The sequence below is a fragment of the Alexandromys fortis genome, unplaced genomic scaffold (assembly GCF_014885135.2).
Source record: "Alexandromys fortis isolate MF-2015 unplaced genomic scaffold, M_Fortis_MF-2015_v1.1 scaffold_97, whole genome shotgun sequence".
In the NCBI taxonomy this organism is placed as follows: Eukaryota; Metazoa; Chordata; class Mammalia; order Rodentia; family Cricetidae; genus Alexandromys; species Alexandromys fortis.
This window is the reverse complement of record NW_026067981.1, coordinates 2,468,078-2,492,212: the sequence shown is the minus strand read 5'-3', so window position 1 is coordinate 2,492,212 and position 24,135 is coordinate 2,468,078. Positions and strand designations below refer to the sequence as shown.

General features: G+C 41.2%; 1 protein-coding gene across 2 annotated transcripts; it reads right to left on the bottom strand.

Moving 5' to 3' along the window:
* Positions 1-1,626: 1,626 nt before the first annotated feature.
* Sell (selectin L) lies at positions 1,627-19,855 on the bottom strand. Of its 2 annotated transcripts, XM_050158398.1 has the most exons (10): positions 19,713-19,855; positions 18,837-18,918; positions 16,409-16,795; positions 15,789-15,896; positions 13,098-13,283; positions 11,415-11,600; positions 9,794-9,922; positions 9,091-9,172; positions 6,196-6,214; positions 1,627-2,632 (listed from the first exon to the last, which is right to left on the bottom strand). In XM_050158398.1, the coding sequence occupies exons 1-10, from the start codon at positions 19,713-19,715 to the stop codon at positions 2,624-2,626; spliced, it is 1,191 nt and encodes a 396-aa protein (XP_050014355.1). In that variant the 5' UTR covers positions 19,716-19,855; the 3' UTR covers positions 1,627-2,623. The 2 variants fall into 2 exon arrangements, with proteins under 2 accessions (XP_050014355.1, XP_050014356.1); XM_050158399.1 differs by lacking the exon at positions 9,091-9,172.
* Positions 19,856-24,135: the final 4,280 nt, after the last annotated feature.

Genomic DNA, 24,135 nt, shown 5'->3' with positions numbered 1-24,135 from the left:
AAGGAACTCAGTCTTGAAGGGGATTTATCTCAACATTGTAATAAAATTCTTAAAATCACATATTAACCTTATGTCATGAATAGAAGACCGTACTTCTCTTTCTTTTTGGTCCCTTGCCCCTGATGTTTGAAGTGACGAAGCATCTCAGGCAGGGCTGTGAGCATGAGTCTGCTCTCTGCACACCACACTTCTCTGAAGGGTGCACCCTAGGCCATATGAGTGGGATTGACACCTGCTAGTAAGCACACAAGATGAAAGGTCTTTTGCAATGGTGATAGAATCTGAAATGACTTGAAGAAAGAAAAAAATCCTTGTTTAAAAATATAGTCTCACAAGATGTGAAAATGTGCGTAAAAGCAGCATTGGCCATGAAACAGGAAAAATATTTCCAGCCAGTTTCTTTTTCTCTTTCTTTTCCTCCCTCCCTCCCTTCCTTCTTTTCTTTCTTCTTTTATTTATTTATTTAGTTAGTTATTTAGTTAGTTAGTTAGTTCTCACCATTTATTTATTTGTTTGTTGTTTGTTTTGCTCTTACTAAGTAGCCCTGGATGGCCTGAAATTCACTTTGTAGACCAGGTTGGCCTTGAGCTCATAGACCTCCGCCTACCTCAGCCTTTGCCTCCCAAGTGCTGAGATTGAAGGCATGCACAACCACATCCAATTCCAATCTGTTTCTTACAGTGTACTGCCTTCCTGTAGGGATTCCGGTGCTGAAGTTAGCTGAATACTTATCACAGCACCTGTAGACTTTTTCTAATCTATTTGAATGCATTTTACCCATTTACTGCTACAGCTCTAGTGGGCGCCATGAACCTTGGAGAGTAGAGACTAAAAGTAAAGTGGACTAAAGTCGCAGGCCATAGTCATCTTTATTCAGGGCATCAAGAAATTTCTCTTCTGAGGGCTAGGCAAAGTCATATGAGCAGTTTGAGAGTTCAGGCAGTATGCAGTCATGAGGGCGAGGTCACATGAGTTTAGGAAGGTCACATTTTTTTGGCTTATACAGTCTCGAGGGCAAGGCTACATTAGTTCCAGCCATATACAGTCACGGGGACAACCTGTGCTTGGAAATATCATCTAAATAGTAAGAGTAAAATGATGGGTAATTTGAAGAAAACACACTCCTATTTACACCAGGACAGGCATGAAAGCACATTCTCAGAACAAATGCACGTTATGCAGGGATGGAGGGTACGGGTCTCTTGTGTACTTGGAGTTTTCCCACAAGCTCTCAGGAATCGCCTCACACAACTTTATCCATGGACTGTGCTCCAGCAGTTAAGAGCACTTCCTGCCCTTCCAAAGGTCCTGAGTTCAATTCCCAGGAATCACATGGTGACTCACAACTATCTCTAGTGAGATCTGGTGCCCTCTTGAGGAAGAGGCCTGGTCAGTCATCCTCATCAACTTAGACCACGAAACCCAATATGGACAAGTTCAACAGTCATATACGGGCTGCCCACATATGCTTCAGCATTGCCAGGCATAAATTTCATTCATTTCATTCATTCAAGTAACGAACTAGAAACTCCAGCGATCTGGTGAAATCTCTTCCCTCAAGAGATGTACAATGTTATCTAGGGGAAAACAACATGTATTCTCATATACAAACAACAGACTACGGAACAGTTTTAAAAATGGGCTGTATTTAAATGCATCGTGCAGAGTGAAGCCAAGAAACGCTTGGGTGAGTTAAATAGCTAGCTATAAAAGAAGCAGCAAGGGACAAGAACAGCTGTCCTGAAACTTAAAATTAGAAGTCATGTTTCTGAGTAGGAGATATTAGGGCAAGGGGAAGGTGTTACTCCAGCATGAGCCCAGGAATCTTTCTACCTGTTTTAACTCATCTTCATAATATCAGAAATATATTTATTATCTACATTCCAAGATAGTGGGTCATGTCAATATTAAAAAATAAGTAGTCGTCAGAACCCTGACCTCAAAGAACCTAGAGAGATGTACTAAAGAGAAGGGAAACTTCCAAACTAACAGTCAGTAAAGGCGATTTTCTCTTATTTGTTCCATGACTACTAGATGCTATGTGTGGAAGTTAGCTAGCTAAGGAAAGGACACGGGGAAGGTGAGTGTGAACGGTCACGGTGGCTTCCACGCACAGGAAGTGGGGCTACAGTGCAAATGAGACTTGTCTAACTTGAACAAAACAGCCTTCTTTGGAGGTGGAAAGCAACGGTTTTTATCATCTTCTTCATAGTTTATGGACTGTGTGAAAGGAATCCGGTTCAGTTACATGTGCATCAAAGTTTCACTGTGTTTGATATCAGATCCAGTACTGGACTAAAGTAGGAAACAGGAGTTAGGAAAGAGCGAGGTCAGACTTCTTCATACCCCAGAGCCTTTTTCTCTCCACAGAAAAGATAATAAAATCCTGAGCTATATAAACAAAAATTACAGGCTAGGGTCAAGGAGCTGAGTGAGCAGCGAGGAGGCTAGAGGAGCTGTCGGTCACGTAGAAATCCTTCCAGATACCCTGAAGCAAACATTTCATCTTCACTGTGGGCGATGCCTTTGTCCAAAATCTTTGAGGGAGGATTTGAAGTTGTTTCCAACTTTATTTTTTGGCACCTTGTGACTTTTCCTTTCATAGAGGATGAATTAGTATGGATCATCCATCCTGAAACAGAAACAAAAGATTATAAAAATTAAACTAAGGAAAATTTTTAAAAAATGGCAAAAATTAAAATGTTACTAATATAGATGAACATATTTAGGTGAGAGAGGCAAGGAAACTGCATACACGGAAGTAAGGGGTAAGGGGCCACTAACATGAAGACGAGTGAGGAACTGCTTCCCATTGGGAATTGTGGACAGGCTATGGAATATTTTCAAACAACTGGAGAAGAGACACTAGAGCAACATTTTACACCCTCGTGTATTACCACCCCCAAATTAATGTTTTAAAGAGTTATTTTAGTTGTGTGTGTGTGTATGCGCATATGAGTGAAGTTGTCTGAGGAGGCGAGATGAGGGTGTCAGAGTCCCTCGAGTTGGAGATCCAGGCCATTGTGAACCACCCAGTGCAGATGCTAGGATCTGAACTTGGATTCTCTACAAGAGCAGTACACTCCTGGCTGCTGAGTCAGCTCTCTGTACCATCCCCAACCCCATCCCTCCTCCAAGTAAATACTTTAAATGTCAGCTCTGGTTCCACCGGAAGTCCCAATTCTCTAAGAAGCTCCTCACAGATGCTCACACTGGAACATCTGCTGGTCCACAGATCACATCTGGTCGTATTTCTGCAACACTGCTAACTTCCACATCTAATATTTGAAGGACACTGTGTGCTGAATCACAGTGGAGAGGAGGGGACATGGAAGATGATATGTGCTCAAATGGAACATGAGATCAGAGAAAATGAAAACCCATGGAAACAGTGGTATTTGTTCTAAATGCCAGATTCTGGTGGAACATGACTTAGAGACTTGATGGCAAATTTAGATTCATGAATATGGGTGCCACTGTATTCTGTGTTTCAGCTGTGCCATTCTTGGAAAGGGTGGAGGAGAACCACATTTCTGTGTCTTTGCACCTTGCAAAAGGAGAACCAGATTCTGAGGCTCTGGTCTCGTGATGAACTGTCAGGGTAAACCACCAGGGCAGCTGCAGACTTGCTTGCCAGGGTAGAAATAAAAATGTCTCTGAAAGCAGAATCTCGCACGCACCCTCCTCCTCTGAGGTTGGCATCATATCTTCCTGTGTATCTTGGGCGTAGCTTTTACCCAGGTAGAATTTAGAAACTAGAAACCAGATGAGGTGACAAACAGAACCCGTTTGCAGAAGAGTCGAAATAACCAGCAAGAGTCAAAACCACAAATGCCCAAGGAGTCATTCATTCATTAGCCAAACACTAATAGGAGTGAGTGCAAAGAACGGTGAGAATCAACCACAGTGAGAAAAAAAAATCATTCGGTGTTTAGTGTGATAGTATTCATCTTCCCCTTGGCTTGCTCTAGAGACACACCCTATTTCTTCCACCCCACCCTTCCTCGGTGCCAGCACACAATGATTTAGTGTGAAAATAAATCACATTACTGGAAGAGGAGGGCCTCTGGTCCTAACGACTCTAACCTGGAAGTCAAGGAGCCTGAGCACTAGAAGCAAAATAGTTATCAGAGTGTTATCCCTGGATGCGGGTGTGACAGATGTCAGCTTCTCCCTTTATTCAATGATTTCCCTTAAGCTACTTCCATATCCCCTTCTCCGTCTCTTTACTGTAATTACAGATAGCAGTGCTCCCTACCTACACTGACTTGTAGGCAATATTTAATCATTTGGGACTTAAAACACTCAGAAGAGTAGGCAACAAGAAAGTGTATCTGATCAAAGTTGATCTTTATCTGTGTTTATTGTTGCAACTCTGTCACTGGCTCACGGCCTGCAGGTAAGTTATTTACTTAATCACCAAGATAGTTTCAATATGATGTTCTCCATCTTCCTAGCCTAAAATTTTATGAAGAAGGATCACCTTAGCTAATCAATGAGAGACGTCACGAGGCAGCCAGACCACTTGGTGGTGAAGTGCCCTGGACACATGGGGGTGTGAGGGAGACAGCCTTTCTTTCAGCTTCTGTTGCACAAATCCTCAGTAAACCAGGGGCCCTAGGAAACTCCGCTTCTGGCCCCCCGATTTGCTTTTTATCCACCTGACTTTGCCATTGTTTCAGTTATTTCCTATCCCGAAACTTTTGATGATTCTCTCCCAGATTCGGCCAAATCTCCCAGACTTTTTTGTGATCACTTAGACCAATGATTTTTCTTCAGTACAAAATTCATCACCATCACTGTTCCTGGCTTTTATTGCTCTGCACTTCTGCTTTGTCTTTTGTCTTGTTTTTGTCTGAACTCCCCAGTCAGATAATAATTCCCCCGAGGTTGGAGTCAATGATTTATTGCTCTGAGTGTCTCGGTAAAACTTAGCCTTGTTCCAAAATAAAAAATGTTCATAAGCAACTATTAATTGAGTAATTGTTTAAAAAGTTAATAAACTGTTAATAAACAATCAGAAACTAATTTTGCACTACTTTTGTGCTGTAGCTATCAAAGCAGGTGTTTCTGTGGCCAGCACACCACTCTGGGTAGATGGAATGTACCAGCAGACTTTCACTCAGTGGGTGGGAACACAAGAAATCTTTACATCCTGTGGGTTTCCTGCTACAGAGATAGGAGGCCAGTCCCCACAGAGACCCTTTTCTTACTAGAACTCCATCCACATAATTACAGAGTAAGAAGACTCCACTGATCCCGTGTCCCCACCGCTATCACTCTCCCCTTCTTCGTGACAAATTCTAAAGAAAGCAGAACACGTTCTGCCTCCAGCTGATTGACTGTCCCCATCCCTTCCACCGCTGACTTCTGTCTTGTTCTGTGCAATGAAAATGGCCTTCCCACCAATGTCCTTAATGCAACCAGTGGAAATTGGATGGTTCTTCTGTCTGAATTTAAGACTTTCCACTTTTGTCTTTTCTTAGTATTTGTGATCCCCAGCTATTCTTCATCTTCCCTCATCTGTGTCTCTGGCCACCTCTTTTTATCTCCTTTTTCTTCCTTCCTAACAGATAGACCAGGCACTTCCATGTGTCTGTATTTTTCCTCAGCGATCTACACTCTGTTGCTATTAGTCTAATGAAAGAACTAGAACATTGAGAACAAACTGGGCAAATGCTTCTTTAGGGCGTTGGGGAGATTTCACACTCCACAGCTTTCCCTCGCTTCTGAAGGCCAGTGCTTATCAGAACAGTAGCCAATCACTCTTTTGTGTTAAGTATAAGGGCCTGTGGCTGGGCAGTCCCTTTTTACAGATATGTTAGTTATTGGAAATGCTCATTGAATTGGGTGTTTCTCACTTATTTAGATGTTGGTCCTGTATACTAAGACAAGAAGAAACGTAACAGCATGCTTCTAACCCTCATGGAAAATTCAGAGACAACCAGAAAACATTCCCATCATATGAAATCTCCTTTCTTGATATGCATATTTGTACATCTATTTATTTAATTCCACTAGCATCAAAGACAAAGTTTTTAATGGGAGCCAGTGCTTGACCACCTTACCTGGAAATGCCATTAGTATGAGACCCCTGTGTAAATAACTACCATGGGCTTATTTTGTTTATAACAGAAAGCACCCTATGGAAAACAGAGACAAATATATGTGGACATTCTTCATCAAAATACTTACCTTTTCTGAGATTTCTTGCCTAAAAATAGAAGAGAGAATAGAAAAATTGTATCATTAAAAAGTAGACCATTTCAGTTTTGAAAGTAAAGGCTGTGCCCATCCCTATGACTGTCTTTTGAAGTGCGTTATGAATTTGCTAAGGGGGCACCCACGTGTGACTAAGTGGCTCTGGGTACCAGCGAGCATTTGGTGCTGCAGTATGATGCGGGTGCTTCTTGGGACTCCATTCCACCTGCTGTGCTGCTCATGAAGCCAGAGCCTGGGCTGAATTCCCTCCTGATCAGGCCCAGGGTCCCATTCATAAGTTTCTATTGCATTTCATTCTTCCTCCATCCCCTCCCTAAAGGACTTAGGTCCCAACCCTGTAAACAAATGGGTCGAGGTCGCTCAGCTTCTCTTAAGTGAATCCTGAGAATTTTACTCTGGCCTGGTTAGTCAGTAGAAATCAGTGGGAACCGTGCAGCCTAACTTGAGCAACTAATGTGTTTTCACCAACTTATGCAATCAGATGTACAATTCATATCTCATCAATTCATCTGCTTTCTCTTTTGACGGGCTGCCTGGGAGCTAGATCTGAAAAATCACTTCTGTCAAGTGGACAGGACTCCATGACACACACGTTTGTGTGCTAACATAAGCCTCGGTTCCAACTTAGTTTTGCTTACTCAGTTGGGTTTTTCTTCTCCTTACTGTTTAGGTAATTTTGGTTGACTGTATCAAATGTTTTGTGAACCGAATCACATTCTTTTTAGTGGAGAGGAAATAAAGATTGATTACTTGATGGTCTGATGAACTGATGTCTGTCAGAAAGACAAGGAAAAAAATTAGAAACAAAGCTCTCTGAGGAAAAAGGCTCTTTGAGAGGGGTTTTGTCTATTTCTGTGACGGTAAGCTAGTATTCTAGAACTGCCCCACACAGATTTTAGCTTTCTTATTGGGTTCATTAAAGAAGAGGTATTTACAATGTTTAGGCTAAGGCCTGGCATATACTATACAACGCTCCAATTGCTTTTAAAAATATGTTTAAAGTTCTAGAAGATGGCATTGCAAAACCTTTCTTTGAAAATTTAGCTTTCAGATGATATGGACCAAATGCATTGATTGGGAATAATCAAGTTTAAGTCCGTTTGTTCATCTTCACAGAATTTTCTTTTCTTTTAGCAGCAATGAAAACAATGACAACAGATAAACAAAATCTGATTCTACTGAGGGTGTCTTGTCCTGCTGAGGAAGTGTCTGGTTCTACTGAGGGAGTGTCTTCGAAGAAAAGAGAACTGAGGGAGACCGTGTTCAGTTTCGTGTACTGGAGTAACCCTGTGTGTTGGGTCAGGTGGAAAACTCTTCCAACCGCGTAACAAACAGCCTAATGAACCCGAAGGCAAACGCTTTTCGAGGGTTCTGTTTGGGGTGGAAGGGGCGCCTCTGACTCGAACTGCTGCTAATGAACAGTTTTAGAGTTTGACCTAAAAATGTCATCGCCTTGGAGAACGAGAAAGTCTAGGAGTACCGAGTGTTTCCGCTGAGCCCACAGCCAGAGTGCTTATTTATGGACCCAGGAAAAGAGAGCTAAAGACTAACTAGACCCCAAGATGATGAGGGCACGGGCAGCCCTTGCACCAGGTTCATAGGATCCCTCTGAAAGAACAGAGTTTGCTCCTTTCATTGGCTCTCACACTCTGAATTGCCACCTGTCCCCCTTCCCTGTTTGATTAACCCAAATAAACCTATAACATGTGTGTAATAATGCATAATTACAGAATCATTATTTTCACTATGATTCTTATAAATGTGTCTGTTTGATCTCTGTGGGTTTTACTTGGTAGCCTAGCTACCAATTCTACCAGTGTCTCTCCAGGGGGAAGGAAGGGATACTATTCATGTTGTAAAGAGCCAACTTAACGGCTAAAATTTTTGGAGGACAAAGTCGTTCCCTTGCAAGCTGGAGAGATCAGTAGATGTTTGACAGCTGAAGGCTATTGAAGACAACATAGTTACCCTGAATTTCCCTCCAGAGCCAGTGATCTCTGGGAGCTGGCAACTCTCTTTGGTGGCATAACTGTCACTAGCCCAAGAGCCCGTTATCTGCTTCCTGTTTGCCCCACTCTGATTCCCACAGCAGGGGCATGCCATTTTCAGGTTATCAGTTTGAGATCTTGTACAGAAATGACTGACTCCAAGGTTGAAACTTTGAAAACAACCCACGGCTCTTCTCAAGGCATGCATGATGCCGCCGTAGCTAGCTGGCACGCACCGAGCTAATGGGACTTGGATTCCATTCCTTTGTATCTACAATCACCTAGGAAGGAATGGAACTTGGGGGGGGGGTCATTACCCTTCTTATTAATAGGACGTAACAGCCTTGGAGTTATTGAGTTAATAGCCACCTTATTCAGGGAGCATGTGTAATGAATGGCTTCCTTGTTCTCCATTCAAGGCAGCCAGACAGTCAAAGTGAGGTTTGGCACCTCGGTGAAAAGACTAACCAGTGGTGAAAGAAAAATGTCATTCTTTATTTTGTGCTGGTGCTGGAGTCAGTACTTAGAATTGTCTTGTGTGGTGGTAGTATCCGAACTCATGGAATTTCTATCAACAGAAAAGACGTTTAAACTGTCCAGTGTGACACGTTATAGTTAGTGAAATACACACTAATGGCTCCAGTGGAAGGGAAACGTAAGTGGCCATCAGCTCACATCACAGGAAGAAGCGCATAGGAGTCAGCAATTGCTTTAAGGTCATCATAGCCCCTGACCTTAATACTGGGGATCTCTAAAGATGCAGGGGTCTCTGCATTTTACAGTTTTGAATAGATCTGTTGGATGAACTTGGACAAAGGTGGCAGTCAACACCCAAAGCCTGCTACAGACTGTGGGCCTATGGCTGGTATACTGATCTCACCTGAAGGCAAAAGAATATTCGGAAGAGAGAAAGGGGGCCAAAGGAAGAATGTCGTGTTCTTGTGTAGTGTTCCATCTATTTCCTGGTGGGGTGACAAAGAATAAAGTTTTGAGGAAGCTTTTCCCCTTTTCTTCTTTCCCCAACTTTCTGTCTTCTTTCCACTACACACACACACACACACACACACACACACATATAATGTTACAGCCTCAGTGGAGAGATTCTAGAAAGAATCCACAAGAATTTCTTTCAAGGGCAATACAACTTCCACGTGTCAATACCCAGACAGTTATGTGACTCACAAGGAGATCAGATGTTTAAAAACCTTAGATAATAATAGATTCACTTCCCAATGATACTGTAGTGCTACAATCAAAGTCATCTAGGGTCCCGAAAGACAGTGGTAAATGCATCCTCTCTTCAAACAGCTATAGGACCAAAGAACCATTACAATGTCTCATCTGGCAAGCTCCTCATAGCAAGCCTTCATGAGAAGGTCTACCTAGGGTGAACCATTGGCTGGTTCTTTTAAATAAATATGTATGTCAAGTTCAGGGTCTCCAGGGACTTCTGCCTACAGAGCAGAGAAGTTGCTTGGCACCTGCTTCAGCTAAACCTCTTGCACTTTATTTCCTGTGGGGTTTCTTTCTCTTCTCTTTCCACTTTAAAATTGTTTTACTTTGATGTGATTGAGCACACCTACCTCTTTTTAACCTCCTTGCCAGCCAAATGATAAATGCCAGCCCCGAGAATGCAGTAACTATGACAGCCACCGGAATGAAGAGGGGGTTGTAGTCGCCTTCCTTGATCTTTGAGAAACTTCTGTCTGTCTCTGAAAGAGGAGTCAGTAAAGCACATGCTATGAGACCAAGGCATTATTCCCGTAGTCCAGCTCATGATATCTGTCATTTTGCTCTCCTGATAGTCCCCCAGTGATAACATCTACCACAGATGAGGAAAGTAGCGTGGCAAGGACCATGATGGGGATGCAGCAGGGCTCGCCTCTAGCCTAGTGCTTACAAGAGCACACTTCTCAGATCTGCAGTTCATGGAATTCCTGGAGATGAGGCTAAAATAACCGACAAGAAGTAATTACCGTGATGTTCTGTCCCTGGTATCATTTAAAGGTTGACTTCTGAGCATAGAGAAGGGCTAGGAAGCTTAACATAGAACTGCAAGGAAAAGGAAGTCAGCCATCTGAGCCGGGCAACTTGTCAATCAAAGGAAGCCATCCCAACTCCTTAATTTACAGGAGGTGTGCGAAAATGGTACAGTGTCTACATGTCCAGGATCTGCAGTGATCTAAAGGGATACACTTGTACCACTTCCCTTCATTCCCATCCAAAGAAATTAGGAGGACACCTCTACATATCCCTGTGCAAATGCAAACTAGTCTTGTTTACAGCCTTTTTTGAAAAGAATATTCATCTGAAAAAAAAAAGTCTGTCTTCTGATACCTCTAGGTGAAGGAATCTACTTTTATATATTGGCAACTGTTGGCTTGCGAAAGTTGAGGAAATGAAAACTCAGTAGACTTAAAAGGAAATGTACTTAGTGAGCCTGGCATACAGCCTTACTGTACCTCTGCTCTGCCCCTCCCTGCCCGCACCCCACCCCACTCTACTCTAAACACCCTGAGATCTTCCTTGACAGCTTCTTCAGGGCCTATCATTTCTGTACTCTGTGCAGACGGAATGAGGGCAGAATTGATAACTGTCATTTTATAAGCTGATTTAATGCACCATTATTTTAGCATTTTTTTAAATTTTATTGAGCTCTACATTTTTCTCTGCTCCCCTCCCTGCCTCTCCCCTCCCCTTCAACCCTCCCCCAGCGTCCCCATGCTCCCAATTTACTCAGGAGGTCTTGTCCTTTTCTACTCTGCTAGGAAGTATTTACACAAAGATGAGGAAGACATGGTTCTTCTCATGCACAGATAGATTTAGAAGAATCAGCTTAGGATAATGGAGAACTGTCCATTGTGTTGGGAGTTAGGTAGTCATTGGTGACCTTTGAAAAGGCATCTCAAAGGACTAACAGAGAAATCAGGTTGTGGTGGAATTGAAGATATGGATAATCCACAAATAAATAGACAAAGGGTTTAAACGTAAGAGGGCAGTTAAGGTTGAAAAAAGAAAATAATTATCATTAAAGCAGAGGCTGAGAATAGCCAAGGATTTTATAGTACATGAATGCATATAAATTTCTTTTTTAGGCCACATGTATTGAGGGAAATGGAATTTGAATGTGTATTATATTTTTCCCACCTACTAGTTGATCAGCGCCACCTTTAAGTCTTAGTATTTCCGAACATAACTACTCACTTTGACATAGAGGACGAGGACTAGACCAGGTGCCAGCCGTTCCGCAGACAGTTATTCTCTCTCCAATTAAGTAGGTTCCTGCTGAGCAGGTGAAGGTACAGGCAGAAGTGAAGCTGAAGTTGGCCAGGGGGTGACTGCATTCCATTGTTCCCAGGTCAGGTGCTGTGAGAGGCTGGCACTGAGTCACTTCAGTGGTAACACAACAACAAAACAGTGTTTGTGACCAAAGGCATTTTCCAAGCTTTTATTAGCCTAAACTAATTCTGTATCGTAATGGATTTCATTGTGGCATTTCTATAGACGATGTATGGATTGTAGTTTGACCACATTCAAACCACCCGCTGTAGCTTCTCTAATCCCACTCTTGATCTCATTGTTAGCCTTGAGGCTTTTTGTTTCATTTGGTTTTTAGCTTTTATGCACATGAGTACCTGCATGTATGCATATGCTGCATAGGAGTATCTTCAACTGGAATTACAGGTGATACTGAACCACCTTGTATGACCCAATCCAGGTCGTCTGCTGGAGGAGCAAGTTCTCTTAAACATTGAGCCTTCTCTCCAGCCCCCAATCAAGAGTTTTAGACTGAAGCCAGACTTTATCACTGGAACCATCCATATGAACCTAGAAATTTCTAATTTGTAGGAATTGCATTTGACAGTACTTCCAGGATTGTTTTCTTAATGTGCCATTGAGTAACAATTTGTCAGGGGTGGAGCCAACAAGACACTGATAGCCCATGGTGGTACAAGGTAGCCATTCCAGGCTGCTGCCTTAGCAAGGCATTGTGCCAACCCTAACCATACAGCCTTGGACAAATGTAAGAGCTTGCATGGTACATTCTCGGTGATTGCAAAGATGTCAACCTTCTCATGGATCGTGACATCTACTCAAGCAGTTTTGACAGACACCCCCATTCCCCTAAGTCGGCTTAACTTTATAGAATTCATCCCTTACATTGATTTAGTTCTATAATTTCAATGATGGATTTTGGTTTTCATTAGAGAATTGAACTAGGGAACCAGAAATATAAATGTAGACAGCACAACCTGAACTTCATACGTACAAACCCAACCAGTTTTTCCATCAATGTGTGGCAAAACTTGTCAGCCAAAAAGGATGAAACCTACTCAGTTTCAAATGCAAACAGAGAGCATGGCCTTTGTTTTCACAGCAGTTGTTATTCTCTTGAGAGTCATACAGGAGAAAGACAAATAAATGACGACTTCTAAAACATACCAAATGAAACAACCAGGAAAGACCTCTACTACCTCTGAAGGAAACAGGTTGGTGCTAAGTAAGGCACCACATAAAATGGGTGTTATTGGAAGGAGAAAACCAAAACTCAACAGAGGTTCATCAAGGCTTTATGTGATGACAGTGAGAAAAGTAAAATATAGAGTATAACTTCAATGGATTGCCATAAATCACATTATAAAATGACAGGTGGCTTTAAAGACTTTGGGTTTTTTTGTTTGTTTTTTACTTGTTTGTTTGTTTGTTTTGGAGTTTTGCCTTTCATTTTAGTAAGGAAAAACACAACTCTTGAAAAGCATCAAACTACAATCGAAGTTGTGTTGATTTTATAGCAGAAGACAGACTTCTAGGCAAGACTCCCCTGTGTTTTCTCAGATTATAGGTGCAAGCTCGCCACAGCAAACTCTCCAACCTAAAGTCACTCACCTTGACAGACAGGCTCTAGGGATGTCCAGTTTCCATATGATCCGCAGTGGGTTTCTCTAGTCCCAAGTAGCTCTGTTCCCTCCGAACAGTTGAAAGTACACTGTGATTGGAAGCTGAAGTGTCCCCAGGAGTGAGTGCAGTCCATGGTACCCAGTTCTGGGGCCTCCAATGGCTCACACTGGACCACTTTAATAGAGAGGGTAGCAGGGTTGGAAAGAGCTATGAGATGCAGATGGATTTGAGTCTTGTCTCTGCTTGATAATCTCTGGTCTGTATTGGGATCTAAAGAAGTATTCTAGGAAGAAATGGTCTCTGAACTATGTTTTAAAGATGATCAGCTGCGCTATCCACATGCAGAATCAGAAAGAAGATCTTATACAGTGTCAACAGAACGCGAAGTATGTGGAAAGTAGAACACTGCCAAACGTTGAGACTGACATAAGGAGAGGAACAGAGACAAGGTGCTCATCCTCTTCACCCCTCGGTGAGCACTTGTTACGTATCAAGCATCATTCCTCAACTTAAAGAGCTCAGACTTTACCAAGACAAATAATAGGGATAAATTAGTGAATGGTCTTACGTGTTTGGTATGTCTGATTCTTTTTCATTGGTCAGCCTGCCTGCACTATGAGTGACTTACTTGAAGGGAGCTCATTTAAAATTCTGGAGCTCATCTGGGGACTACAGCAGTAACAGGAGAGAAACGACAGACAAGTAGGAGAGAAACTGGAGACGTCCCAAGTTGTACTACATAATTAACAAGGGCACTGGTTGGGAAGAAGAGTGGAGATTGGCAGAAGTGGGATGGGGAAAGGAGGTGGATGTGGCCACTGTGCATTATATGCCAGTGTGATGGTGCCAGGAAACTAAAACAATTAAAAATGATCTTATTGAATTGTATGTATATGGGTCTTTTGCCAGCACGTGTATCTGTGCACTATTTGTGTGCCTGGAGCCAAAGGAGGCTGGAAGAGGGTATTGTCTCCCCTGGAATGGAGCTATAGAGGTTTGTGGGCCACCATGTGGATGCTGGGAATGGAACTCAGGGCTGCTACAAGAGCAGCTAGTGTTCTTCAGCTAAACCATTTCTCAGCCCTATAAAATCAATGACCTTTCTGAAAATTGGATTAGCATTAGGTTATCATACCCAAGTGTTGGAGGAGGTGAAAGTTTCACACTAGTGTCATTTCATCTGCCATTTCCATGTAATGTGGTTAAAACCGCAAAAAAGAAAAGTGGCTGGGGGCACTTAACTTGTACAACACATCCAAGACAACATCCTTAGGATCTTAGGGTAGGTGGAGGCCATAGCTGAACACGGAGTTGTCATTCCAAAGATCATATAGATAGAATAAATCCGCAAAATTTAGGAAATTTAATGAAAGAAACAAGTCAGAATAACAACAGAAACGATAGATACTGAGACTAAGGGTTCATGGCCTTGGATAAGTACCGATGGAAGAACCCAGGAGAAATTGTTATACTTAAAAAACATCAGAAAAGGATATGATTGGAAGCAAGAGAGAAAAGATGAGGTTTAAAAAGGAGTGAAATAGATGGGTGGACCAATAATACTGTGGAGGTGCACTGTATGGGAAGAGTCACAGCTTTGGGGATGAGTGAATTAGTCAGATCTAATCCATGTGGTTAATACCGAAATTAATTTTAGTTTCAGTCCTTTATTCCTCAAAAACTTTAATTTTCTTCTTACAAGTTTCTATTGTATGTGTTAGACACATCAAACACATCTTGAAACTCAGCCAGCCTCAATTAAAAGATCCAATACTCCTTTCAGGCATAGTTGGCTGAGTCCAAGCCTCTGACTTTGCACATGCACACGCTCTCCTTTCCAATCTACTACCACTTCTCTGAGAGACGCTGTAAGGCTCCCAGTGACTCTTCCCATCCCCTCTTTCTTGGCGATCCTTGCAGAGCTGTGTTGTTTCTAGGATAATTGTCTTCGGTGTTGGTGGCGAGACACTGAGTAGCCACTCGTTACAAATAAAGAACAAGCGACTTTATTAGGAGCTCTCCCCATGAGCTTATTCCTGTTCATATCACCTTCCATCAAACTTGATCAATGGACTTACATGATTTCTATTAATTAACTGTAAAGCCCATAAGTACCGAATCTTTAACAATTCAGAAATACGCAGTCAAATTTAGTGCATAGGATTTGTTATTAGATAGCCATGACATCATCTATGTATCATATGTGATGAGTTCTTCCTTTACTGTGCTTCACCATGTCTGTCTATAGAAGAGCAGGAGGGCCTTCCAGATCCCTCATTCTCCTAATGACAAATATAATTGTTTCTGTCAGACTTCAGAGTTCTACTTAATCCAGCAAGCTCGTTAGATTACTACATCCTTGACAGGCAAGATCTACAACACCTGGTTTCTTACTGCAATCTGCTCAGCTTTGGCAAATCTTAACACCCTGTCCCTTGTGGTACTTCAAAAACATGTGTGAAGTAAATTGAAACTGCATGTTGACTTATGAAATCTTTACAGGAAGATAACATTGTGAAAACCCAACTTTCTGTTTGGAACTTCCCATTTCTTAGAATGGCCAATATTGTTTTGTTCCCGCAGTGTCGTTTTGTCCCATTCAGTTGCCATCCTAGGCTACTATGGTTCTGGTGACTTTTGACAGGAAAAAAACAGACAAACGGAAAGGAGGAGGCTTACCATACTGACACTGGGGCCCGTAAAACCCCTCGTCACAGTTGCAGGTGTGATTGTTGATGGTTTCCACGCATTCTCCATGGCCACTGCAAGACCCAGACTGGCAAGAGGCTATAAACAGATTAGCCAAAGACATTTTAGTGGGATTGCATACATAGTCCCTTCTTCACACAGGAAAGATTTGCTTAAGTTTTCAACAATGTTTGCTGCATAATAGTGCATGCTAAAATTTTTATTTATGGGCTAGTCTAGCCACTTGGCATAGATATTTATTTGGTTTTAGAATGAATTAACTCATAGTAACGCTTTATACGGTTATGGAGGTGTTAGCGGAAGACCTTGAAAAACCACTCAGCTCTTAGCACCGTCTTCCTGCCTGTCACCAGGACACAGGCTGTCTAACCCTATTTCTCACATAACATTACTGGCAACCTGGATAGAACTTGACCTAGTTGTTGAGCACAGGGAGCATCTTTACACACAGAATGCCCAGAAGTGCTATGCTTAAGATTTATTTGGGATTTTTTTTCAGGGTGAACTAGCAGTTTCTGGGTAATGAGTCTGCCCATTCTAACTTTGATCCCCCCGAATCAGAGATGGAGAGGAGTCTGGTCACTGCTCACCTGTGTAGCAAAGAGCTGCCTTTCGCTTGTGGCAGGCATCGTCATTCCATTTCCCGGAGTCTTTTTCCCTCTTGATATAGATCTCTACACAATCCTCCTTGGACTTCTTATTGTTGGGCTCTCCAGCTCCCCAGTTCTCTGCTTCTTTAGTGAGAGGCTTGTTGGTTCCCACCCATGTCCATGTGCTTCCAATTTTCCGGATTCCTATCCAGTAGTAAGTAGGGTTTTTGGGCAATGTCTTCTCCAAATACTCAATTTCTCTCTTATTTTGTATGGCCACTAAATCTGTGTAGTTTTCCTTGCAGAACTTTCTAGCATTTTCCCAGTTCATGGATTTTTCAGAATAGTGGTATGTCCAACAGTGAGTTCCATGGTGCGCCAGGAAGTCTGAAAAACACCAGACAATGTGATGACTCATAGGGTGTTCTAGGACCAGACACAGATGCAGGCTGCCCATCACTCAGAGATGCAGAAACAAGACTTTAAAAGAGCAGGTGCACATTTCAGGGTCACAATATTAGCCACTGGCAGACTTGGAGCATACTCAAGGACTACTATACATAAATATATCTTTGGAGTTTTACTTTAATGAAAGTTCTTTCTCAAAATTCTTTCAAGTGTTATTTATCCAGCAGACCTTAGAAATGATGTCACTAACAGCTTTAAAATTTACGCTATACTTTCTAAATCCTTGGATAACCTCCTAAAGGCCAATTTTATTAGTGTTAACACAGTACACATATGAAATTTCTCTGTTAGGTAAAGTAAAATAGGATCAGGAAGAACAATGACATAATTTTAAATACTTTCTTGTCACATTAAAAGGTAGTGCTTTATTGTAGAATAGGCTGCTATTGGGAAGTACACTGTCAAATTGTTGTGCATCTAAACTCGTTGTAAAGAAAGAACAATATACATAAAAATAATGCAAGGACACAAAGTTGATTACATTGTGTTCTACATTCAAATATACTCAAAGGATGGTGTTCAATAAACATGGGGGGTTTCAAACATGAAGGCTTTAAAGAAATCAAATACAAAACATCATTGTACACAATGATCATGAGAATATTGACCTTCTAAGTATGGTCTGATCTCTGTGAAATAATATTTTACAGTAAGATCAAAGATTTCACAGCCATCAGCTCATTGATATTTTTCCATAAGGCGAGTACTACAGGGAAATACCAAAACTGCCTTCTAAATGTTTATGCTCATGTTTATACCCTTAGTCCTGAGCTGCTCTCAAGCTGGGTCAGAGAAATTTCTTTTTGAAGTAGATAGCAGTCAATAGAGGGATGCATAACTATTAAGTTATGGAGATAAGAAACTCAGTGCTCAGCCCTAAATGGGACATCTATATTAACCCCACAACCATCAAGGCTCATTGCAGAAGAGACACAAGAATGTAAGAGCCAGAGAATGGGCATGGATACTGTGAAATGCTGTCTCCTGGACATGATGTGGTTAATGCACCCTTGAACTCATGGCAGCTGTGATTGTTTGTTTGTACGAGGTCAGCATAGATGGGATAGAGGATCTCCAGGTCCCACCCTTACTGAGGAGCCATTGATAATTCATAGTTGCTGTGGGGAGGGAACATCATTCTTGCTGAGGAAGTTGACTCTGTTTCCCATGCTCCAGTGGTGGATGGATCACATCCATGAATATATGGGTAGCACTAATTGGACTTAACAGGTTATCAAAAAAAAAAAAAAAAGAAAGAAAGAAAAGAAAAAAATAAAGACAGGAAGTTGGGAGGGGCATCTTGGGAGGGACACAGAGGAGAGTTGAAGGGGAAAGGGCATATAGATATGATCATATTTTATTGTACATGCACAAAACTCTCAAAAGTAAAGAAAAATTAACAAAACAAAGACAGTATGTGTTCACTTGTTCTGAGCTGGAAATCCAAGTTAGGGAAGACAGAGGCATGAGTTTCTTAGGCCATGGTTTAAAAAGTTCAAACTCGTCGATGAAGAGTCTCTAAGGCTTAAACATAAAACATGCAACATCAGTAGAAAGACAAAAAGCCCCAAACAGAAACTAAAACCAAGCCCCCAAGCAACCCATGCTATGACCATAGAAGCTCATTTGGTGCACAGCAAGCTACTAATAGAAAATGGAATGTAAAGTTAGTGTTCCAGCAGTAAGTGTATTATTTGAGGTTTCTCAGTTAGCTGCATTCCTTCATAGTGGAAGGCCATTGTGCGGTTCTCAAGATTTGTGTCCTTCACTAGAGATTGCAGCATGTAAGGCTAGTGTTCGGGGGATCAGAGAACTATTGAAGGTCAGAGGAAGAACAGAGTCCTTAAAAGAATCAATAGCCATCTATCTGATTATTCCCACTGGACTATATACTGTCGATGAATATGAAGCAAAGAATAATCACAAGGTATAAAAGCTTAGCAGAGTACGAATGACATACCACAACAGAGCACTGTCCAGACACACAGCTTGAGGATGCTCCATGAGCCCCACCGAGTACTCTGGCATCTCCATGGAAACACCTGTAAATGAAAGGGAACATGTTATTTAAACTCTGAACTACAAACTTAGATTCCGTTAAGGCAGTGCCCCACAATTTTCTTAAAATAAAACAAAGCTCAGCAACCTAGTGCATTATCCAAGGTAAAATATTGGGGGAACGTAGCTGAAGACAATGGCAACAAGTTCACTCCCAAATGCTGCGCTGCTTTATCTCATTTCGTCTCCATGTTCCAGTCCCAAGCTGTTGACCATATTGATGGGATGTTTTTCTGTATTTTAGTAACCTTTCTATGTGCCTTTGGGCTGTGCTTTAAATTAAACTAAACACTATTTTGAATGCATATTTTTAAATGTTAGTTGGTGTTTAATGGACAAGTGATGTTCAAATTTGCTGTCTTAGCACACTAGGTCATGATGTATTCATAAATGAGTGATAAAGTTAGACACCAGAAAAGGAAGGCAATTCTTTTCTCCAAGAAAGATGCAATACATTCGGAATAGCCCAAACAATGAATCCATAAAATTTTCTGCACATCTCAAGGCTGTAGCTTCTTTGCTTGTATCACTTCTCAGGTAGCCACTCTGTGTCACTGCAAAGTCATAATCTCAATAGTACCTCTTCCAGCATCTCCTCAGCGCAAACGCCAAGGGAAGGAATCAACAAGAAACAGTCTACAATCACTTCTTTGAGAAAACAAGCTTTTTTGTTTGCTTGATTGTTTGTTTCTCTCTTTTTTAAAACCCCTTGCCACCTGCCTCTTCAAGCCCCAGGAAACATTTGAATATCTAAGATCATATAGGCTGGAAGGCTCACCATGGCTTGCTGGTCTCTCTGCAGTTCCTCTGCAGCCCCCAGCCTTCAGCAGCTCTGGGTTCTTGCACAAGGAGGGTGTGCTGTGCTCAGGAAGAATGTGCTAAGTATCACCAACAGGGCTTGCTCTCTTTCATTTCTCTAACCTAGTCTCACATCCTCCTCCCCCTTTTCTTCCCCTTTCTCATCTCTCTTTCTTTCTCCCCGCCCCTTTCCTAAACTGATCTCAGTTATCTGCCCTGAGAACACAATAGCTGACTTGGAGCTGTGACCACTGGGTTCTTCTGCACATCCTCCCAGTCTTTTCTGTTCACCTGTGCATTCTTTCTTTCCTTCTCCTCTTGCTTCCCTTCGTGTTTCTTGTTGTTTGGTTTGTTTAGCAGAAACACCTGACTGTGAAATAGGAAGCCCTGATAGTGCCACAGATAAAAACTTACTTCAGATCCAGTTATGATTCTGTTGAACTTCGTTAGCTCTTTCTAGAAGACTTGGCCCAACTCTGTTCCTTCCCTCCCTCTTTCCTTGCTCACCCCCTAGTGGAAGTACTTGATAATGGCTCTTAGGAAAGTTAAATCCTAAACACACTCCCCAAACTCTATCCTTTTGCCTTAGGAAGGTTTGGAGACCTAGAAATACCCTGAGTATAAAATGTGAAAGAAATGAAACCATATATGAAATTTGAATTCAGCCAATAAAGGCATTCTGAAACCAGTGACTGACATAGTGCTTGCATTGTAAAAAAGTTAGTAATAGTGACAAAGATCAATGCATACACTGTGCCAACACACACACACACACAAACACACACACAAATAAAATAGTAATAGCAATAACAACAGTATCATTTAACAGGTTTAAATTAAATTATCATTTAATTGGCTTTTAACATCTAAAACACTATGGGGGAGGAACAGCACTAGTCTGATTGTTTTAAATTTATTTGTTCTTAGGTAATTTCATAGCTCCTTGGTACTTAATCCACCTCCAATCTGACTGGCTATCATCTCTTGGAAACTCGCCAACTCATTTCTCACCTTTATGTGCTTTCTTGCTTTTTATAACCTACTAAGTCTAAGTAGTACTGCAATGTAAGAATGTTAGCTGATCTTCCTGGCTTAAACATGTGCAGATAACCATGCCTACAGTGATTCATGAGGTTAACAGCTCCATCAATAGATTAGGAGGTTGAAACAATGACTGAGAAACAGGAGAGCATATGTTGTGGGATCCCGTATGCTGTGAATATATGTTGTTCTCATTGGTTGATAAATAAAAAAAACTTTAACATTTGGAAAGGCAGGATAGAGCCAGGAAGAAAAATCTAAGCAGAGATAGAGGTGAAGAAGGATGTAGTCAGGGAGATGCCAGCCAGCCGCTGAGGAAGCAAGACATGTAGAAAATGAAGAAATGCCATGGCCATGTGGCAATACATAGATTAATAGAAATAGGCTAACTTAGGTTGTAAGAACTAGCTAGTAATACGCCTGAACCATCAGCCAAGCATTTATAATTAATATTAGCCTCAGAGTGGTTATTCGGGAACTGGTGGGTGGGGAAAAAAACCTCCAGTTACAAGCATATATGCAAGAGAAGGACCAGGAGAGCCAGTGATATAATTCAGCTCAGGGCCCAAAGCTTGAAAATCAAGATTACCATCATTCTAGACCAGGGTAAAATGAATGTCATAATTCAGGGTGATTTTGTTCTGATTCAATTTGGATACGTAATGAGTTGGATAAGGTCTGCCCTTATCAGGACTGTGCACTAATCTTACAGTAATAGGAAGAATGCATGCATTAATAGGGGGGAACCTCACTGTGAATCTAGTCCTGGGGGAAAATTAAATCTTCAGTGTAAATTGATGTAAACTTTCTTGAATAACAGCAACCAAGACTGGTAGGCAGCAAAGGCTTTGTTTCCTTGGTATTGGTAATTCTTTCAGACTATAAACATGTTTGGATATCTTTTGGTATTGGCAGAAGAGACTATATGCACACTATAATAGTGATGACCAAAGAGAGACAAGAGGAAGTATTAATTAGAACACAGAGAAGCTGGAGTCCTTCTCATTGCATTGCAACTGTAAAACAGTCTCTTCGGGAGAAAGCAGGATGGTTCCTTTAAAAATAGAAGAGTTCCTATGTCCTCCAGAAAAATGCTAAAGGGGATGGAGAAAAGGTTGTGCCTCAACCGTTGATGTGGGATTCCTCTCTGTATGCTGTGAATACCATTGGTTAATGAAGAAGCTGTTTTGAGCTGGTGATAGGGTAGAGCAGAGATAGGCAGGGAAAACTAAACTGAATGCTAAGCGAAGAAAGGTGGAGTCGGGGAGAAGCTATGTAGCACTGCCAGAGACAGATGCCAGAACTTTACCCAGTAAGCCACAGTCTCATGGCAACACACAGATTAATGGAGATGGATTAATTTAGGTTTTGAGTTAGCTAGAGATATGCTTAAGCTATTGGCCAAACAGTATTGCAAATGGTATAGTGTGGTTATTTCAGGCTGAGCAGCCGGGAACTAGTTAGTGGCCTCCTACAACGAATTGGTGCCCAACATGGGGCTGACTACATCCACGTAAAACCTGAGAAAGCTTATAAAGGAACTCTAGACACAGAAAAAGAAAATTTAGCTGCATCTTTTCAGCTGGCAGCATGCTGTAGCTCCCTTAAGAGAGCTTTTCCTGATTCAGCGGTAACAGAAAAAAGCTGCATGGTGTTAAAATGGCAGATTTCTGGACCATGCTGCCAGTGAGAACTCTGGCTCTTTCAGGAGGCCAAGCATTTAAATGTGGTTTATGAGCAGTGTGCTACAACTTGCTTAATAACAACATATACCCGCCAAGTGCCTAAAAATAGGACACATGTAACCATAGCTCACGTTAAACAGACCTCTGCCCTGCCATGTTGGACTAGGCAGAGCCAAAAGTCAAAGCAGCCTTAAATGCACTTAGCATTTTAAGAAACTCTCCTGGACAGAAAAGCATTACAGACATGCAATAAGACAGATTCAGACATAAAAGAACTCTAAATGAGTCACAATGTTGAGTAAATGTATGTAGGCTTGGGAGAGAGAATAAAAAGAGCATAGAGAGTTATAAAAGAAATTAATGGTTTTTTTAAAAAAAACAAAGTCTTTAAAGAGACAGTACATATAGTCATAGATTAAAGGAGTAAAGATAATAAAATAAATATTAAAAAAGTAATAAAGTAAAAGCAAATAAGCCAGGTAAAGATGGAAAATACAGGGAGCTTAGATTGTGTATATTATTATGTTTTCTTTGAAATTTTTAACTGTGAAGGAGCTAAGTAACAAACATATATACTTTAAAGGTATCTTGTCTACAAAATTTGGGTCTAAGGATATGTTGCTTTGAAAAAGAGGTTGTGCTTTTGTTTCCACAGAAGATGAGAACCTATGGAATCCTTCCAGAATAATGTAGTTTGATGGACCAAGATCCCCTGAAAGGTCACCTTGAACACCTCTCAAAAAATTACTTTGTCCAATAAACAGCAAAAAGCAGTTTGGAAAGAATTATGCCCACATTTCCTGAATTATTGTTTATAAATGTTTGTTTACATTTAAGGGATATGCTATGGAGATTTACATTGGTATGGCTCTTGGTCTATTCATATAAATTTAAGGTCAATTTTGTTATATGTGTATTTCTGCTTTTGATTAAGGTATTGTGTTTGTGAAGCTCATTTAAAAATGTAATGTATAATTAAGAAATACAGGTTAATAGATAATAGATAGTCAAGCTTGTAGTCATGTTAGTTAGATTTTCTAGATGTCCATAGATATATTTCAGTTGGATAGGCATTCTTCAAATCTTTCAAAGACTACAGAACATGCCATTTAAAATGTTTAAGAACTTAGGACTTTTCATGACAGTGAGACACATCTGCTCCTGGCAGCACTATGCTACTTCAAGAGGAAGTTGGGCACTGAAGAGGTTCCTTATGGAGTGGTTAGTCATTTGGGTAAGAAACTGTTCTTGCCTGGACTGCATGATGCTATGCTGTATGAACTGGACACACAGGACCCACAGAGAAATGACTGCTGAAGAAATGACTTTACTAAAGATGAGATGATCTTCAGGGTTCCTGCTTCATCAAAGAATCTGCCAGACATTCTGCAGGATACAGAAGAAAGTAACTAATAAACTGCCAATATAGGCAAAACTGTCTTTGAAATTTTCTGCTTCATTGAAAAGTCTGCTGGATACTATGGGCCTGTGGGCTGAAGATTGGATACCCCAATGATACAGAAAATCTTTTGGTGATGACTGTCCAGTCAGCGAGATGTCTCTGTCAATTCTAGAGTTTTGGAAGATGTTTGCAATGCACTTCCTGTTAACTTAGGTAATATTATATCTTTCTGGAGTCTTTGATGGAGTTGAAGAATATATAGGTATAGTTATAGT

Coding starts and splice junctions, on each gene's coding strand:
- Sell (XM_050158398.1), bottom strand. Junction 11,601..13,097: donor CCTAGAGCCTGTCTGTCAAG/GTGAGTGACTTT, acceptor TTACCACTGAAG/TGACTCAGTGCCAGCCTCTC. Junction 9,173..9,793: donor GGCAAGGAGGTTAAAAAGAG/GTAGGTGTGCTC, acceptor TCACCCCACCAG/GAAATAGATGGAACACTACA.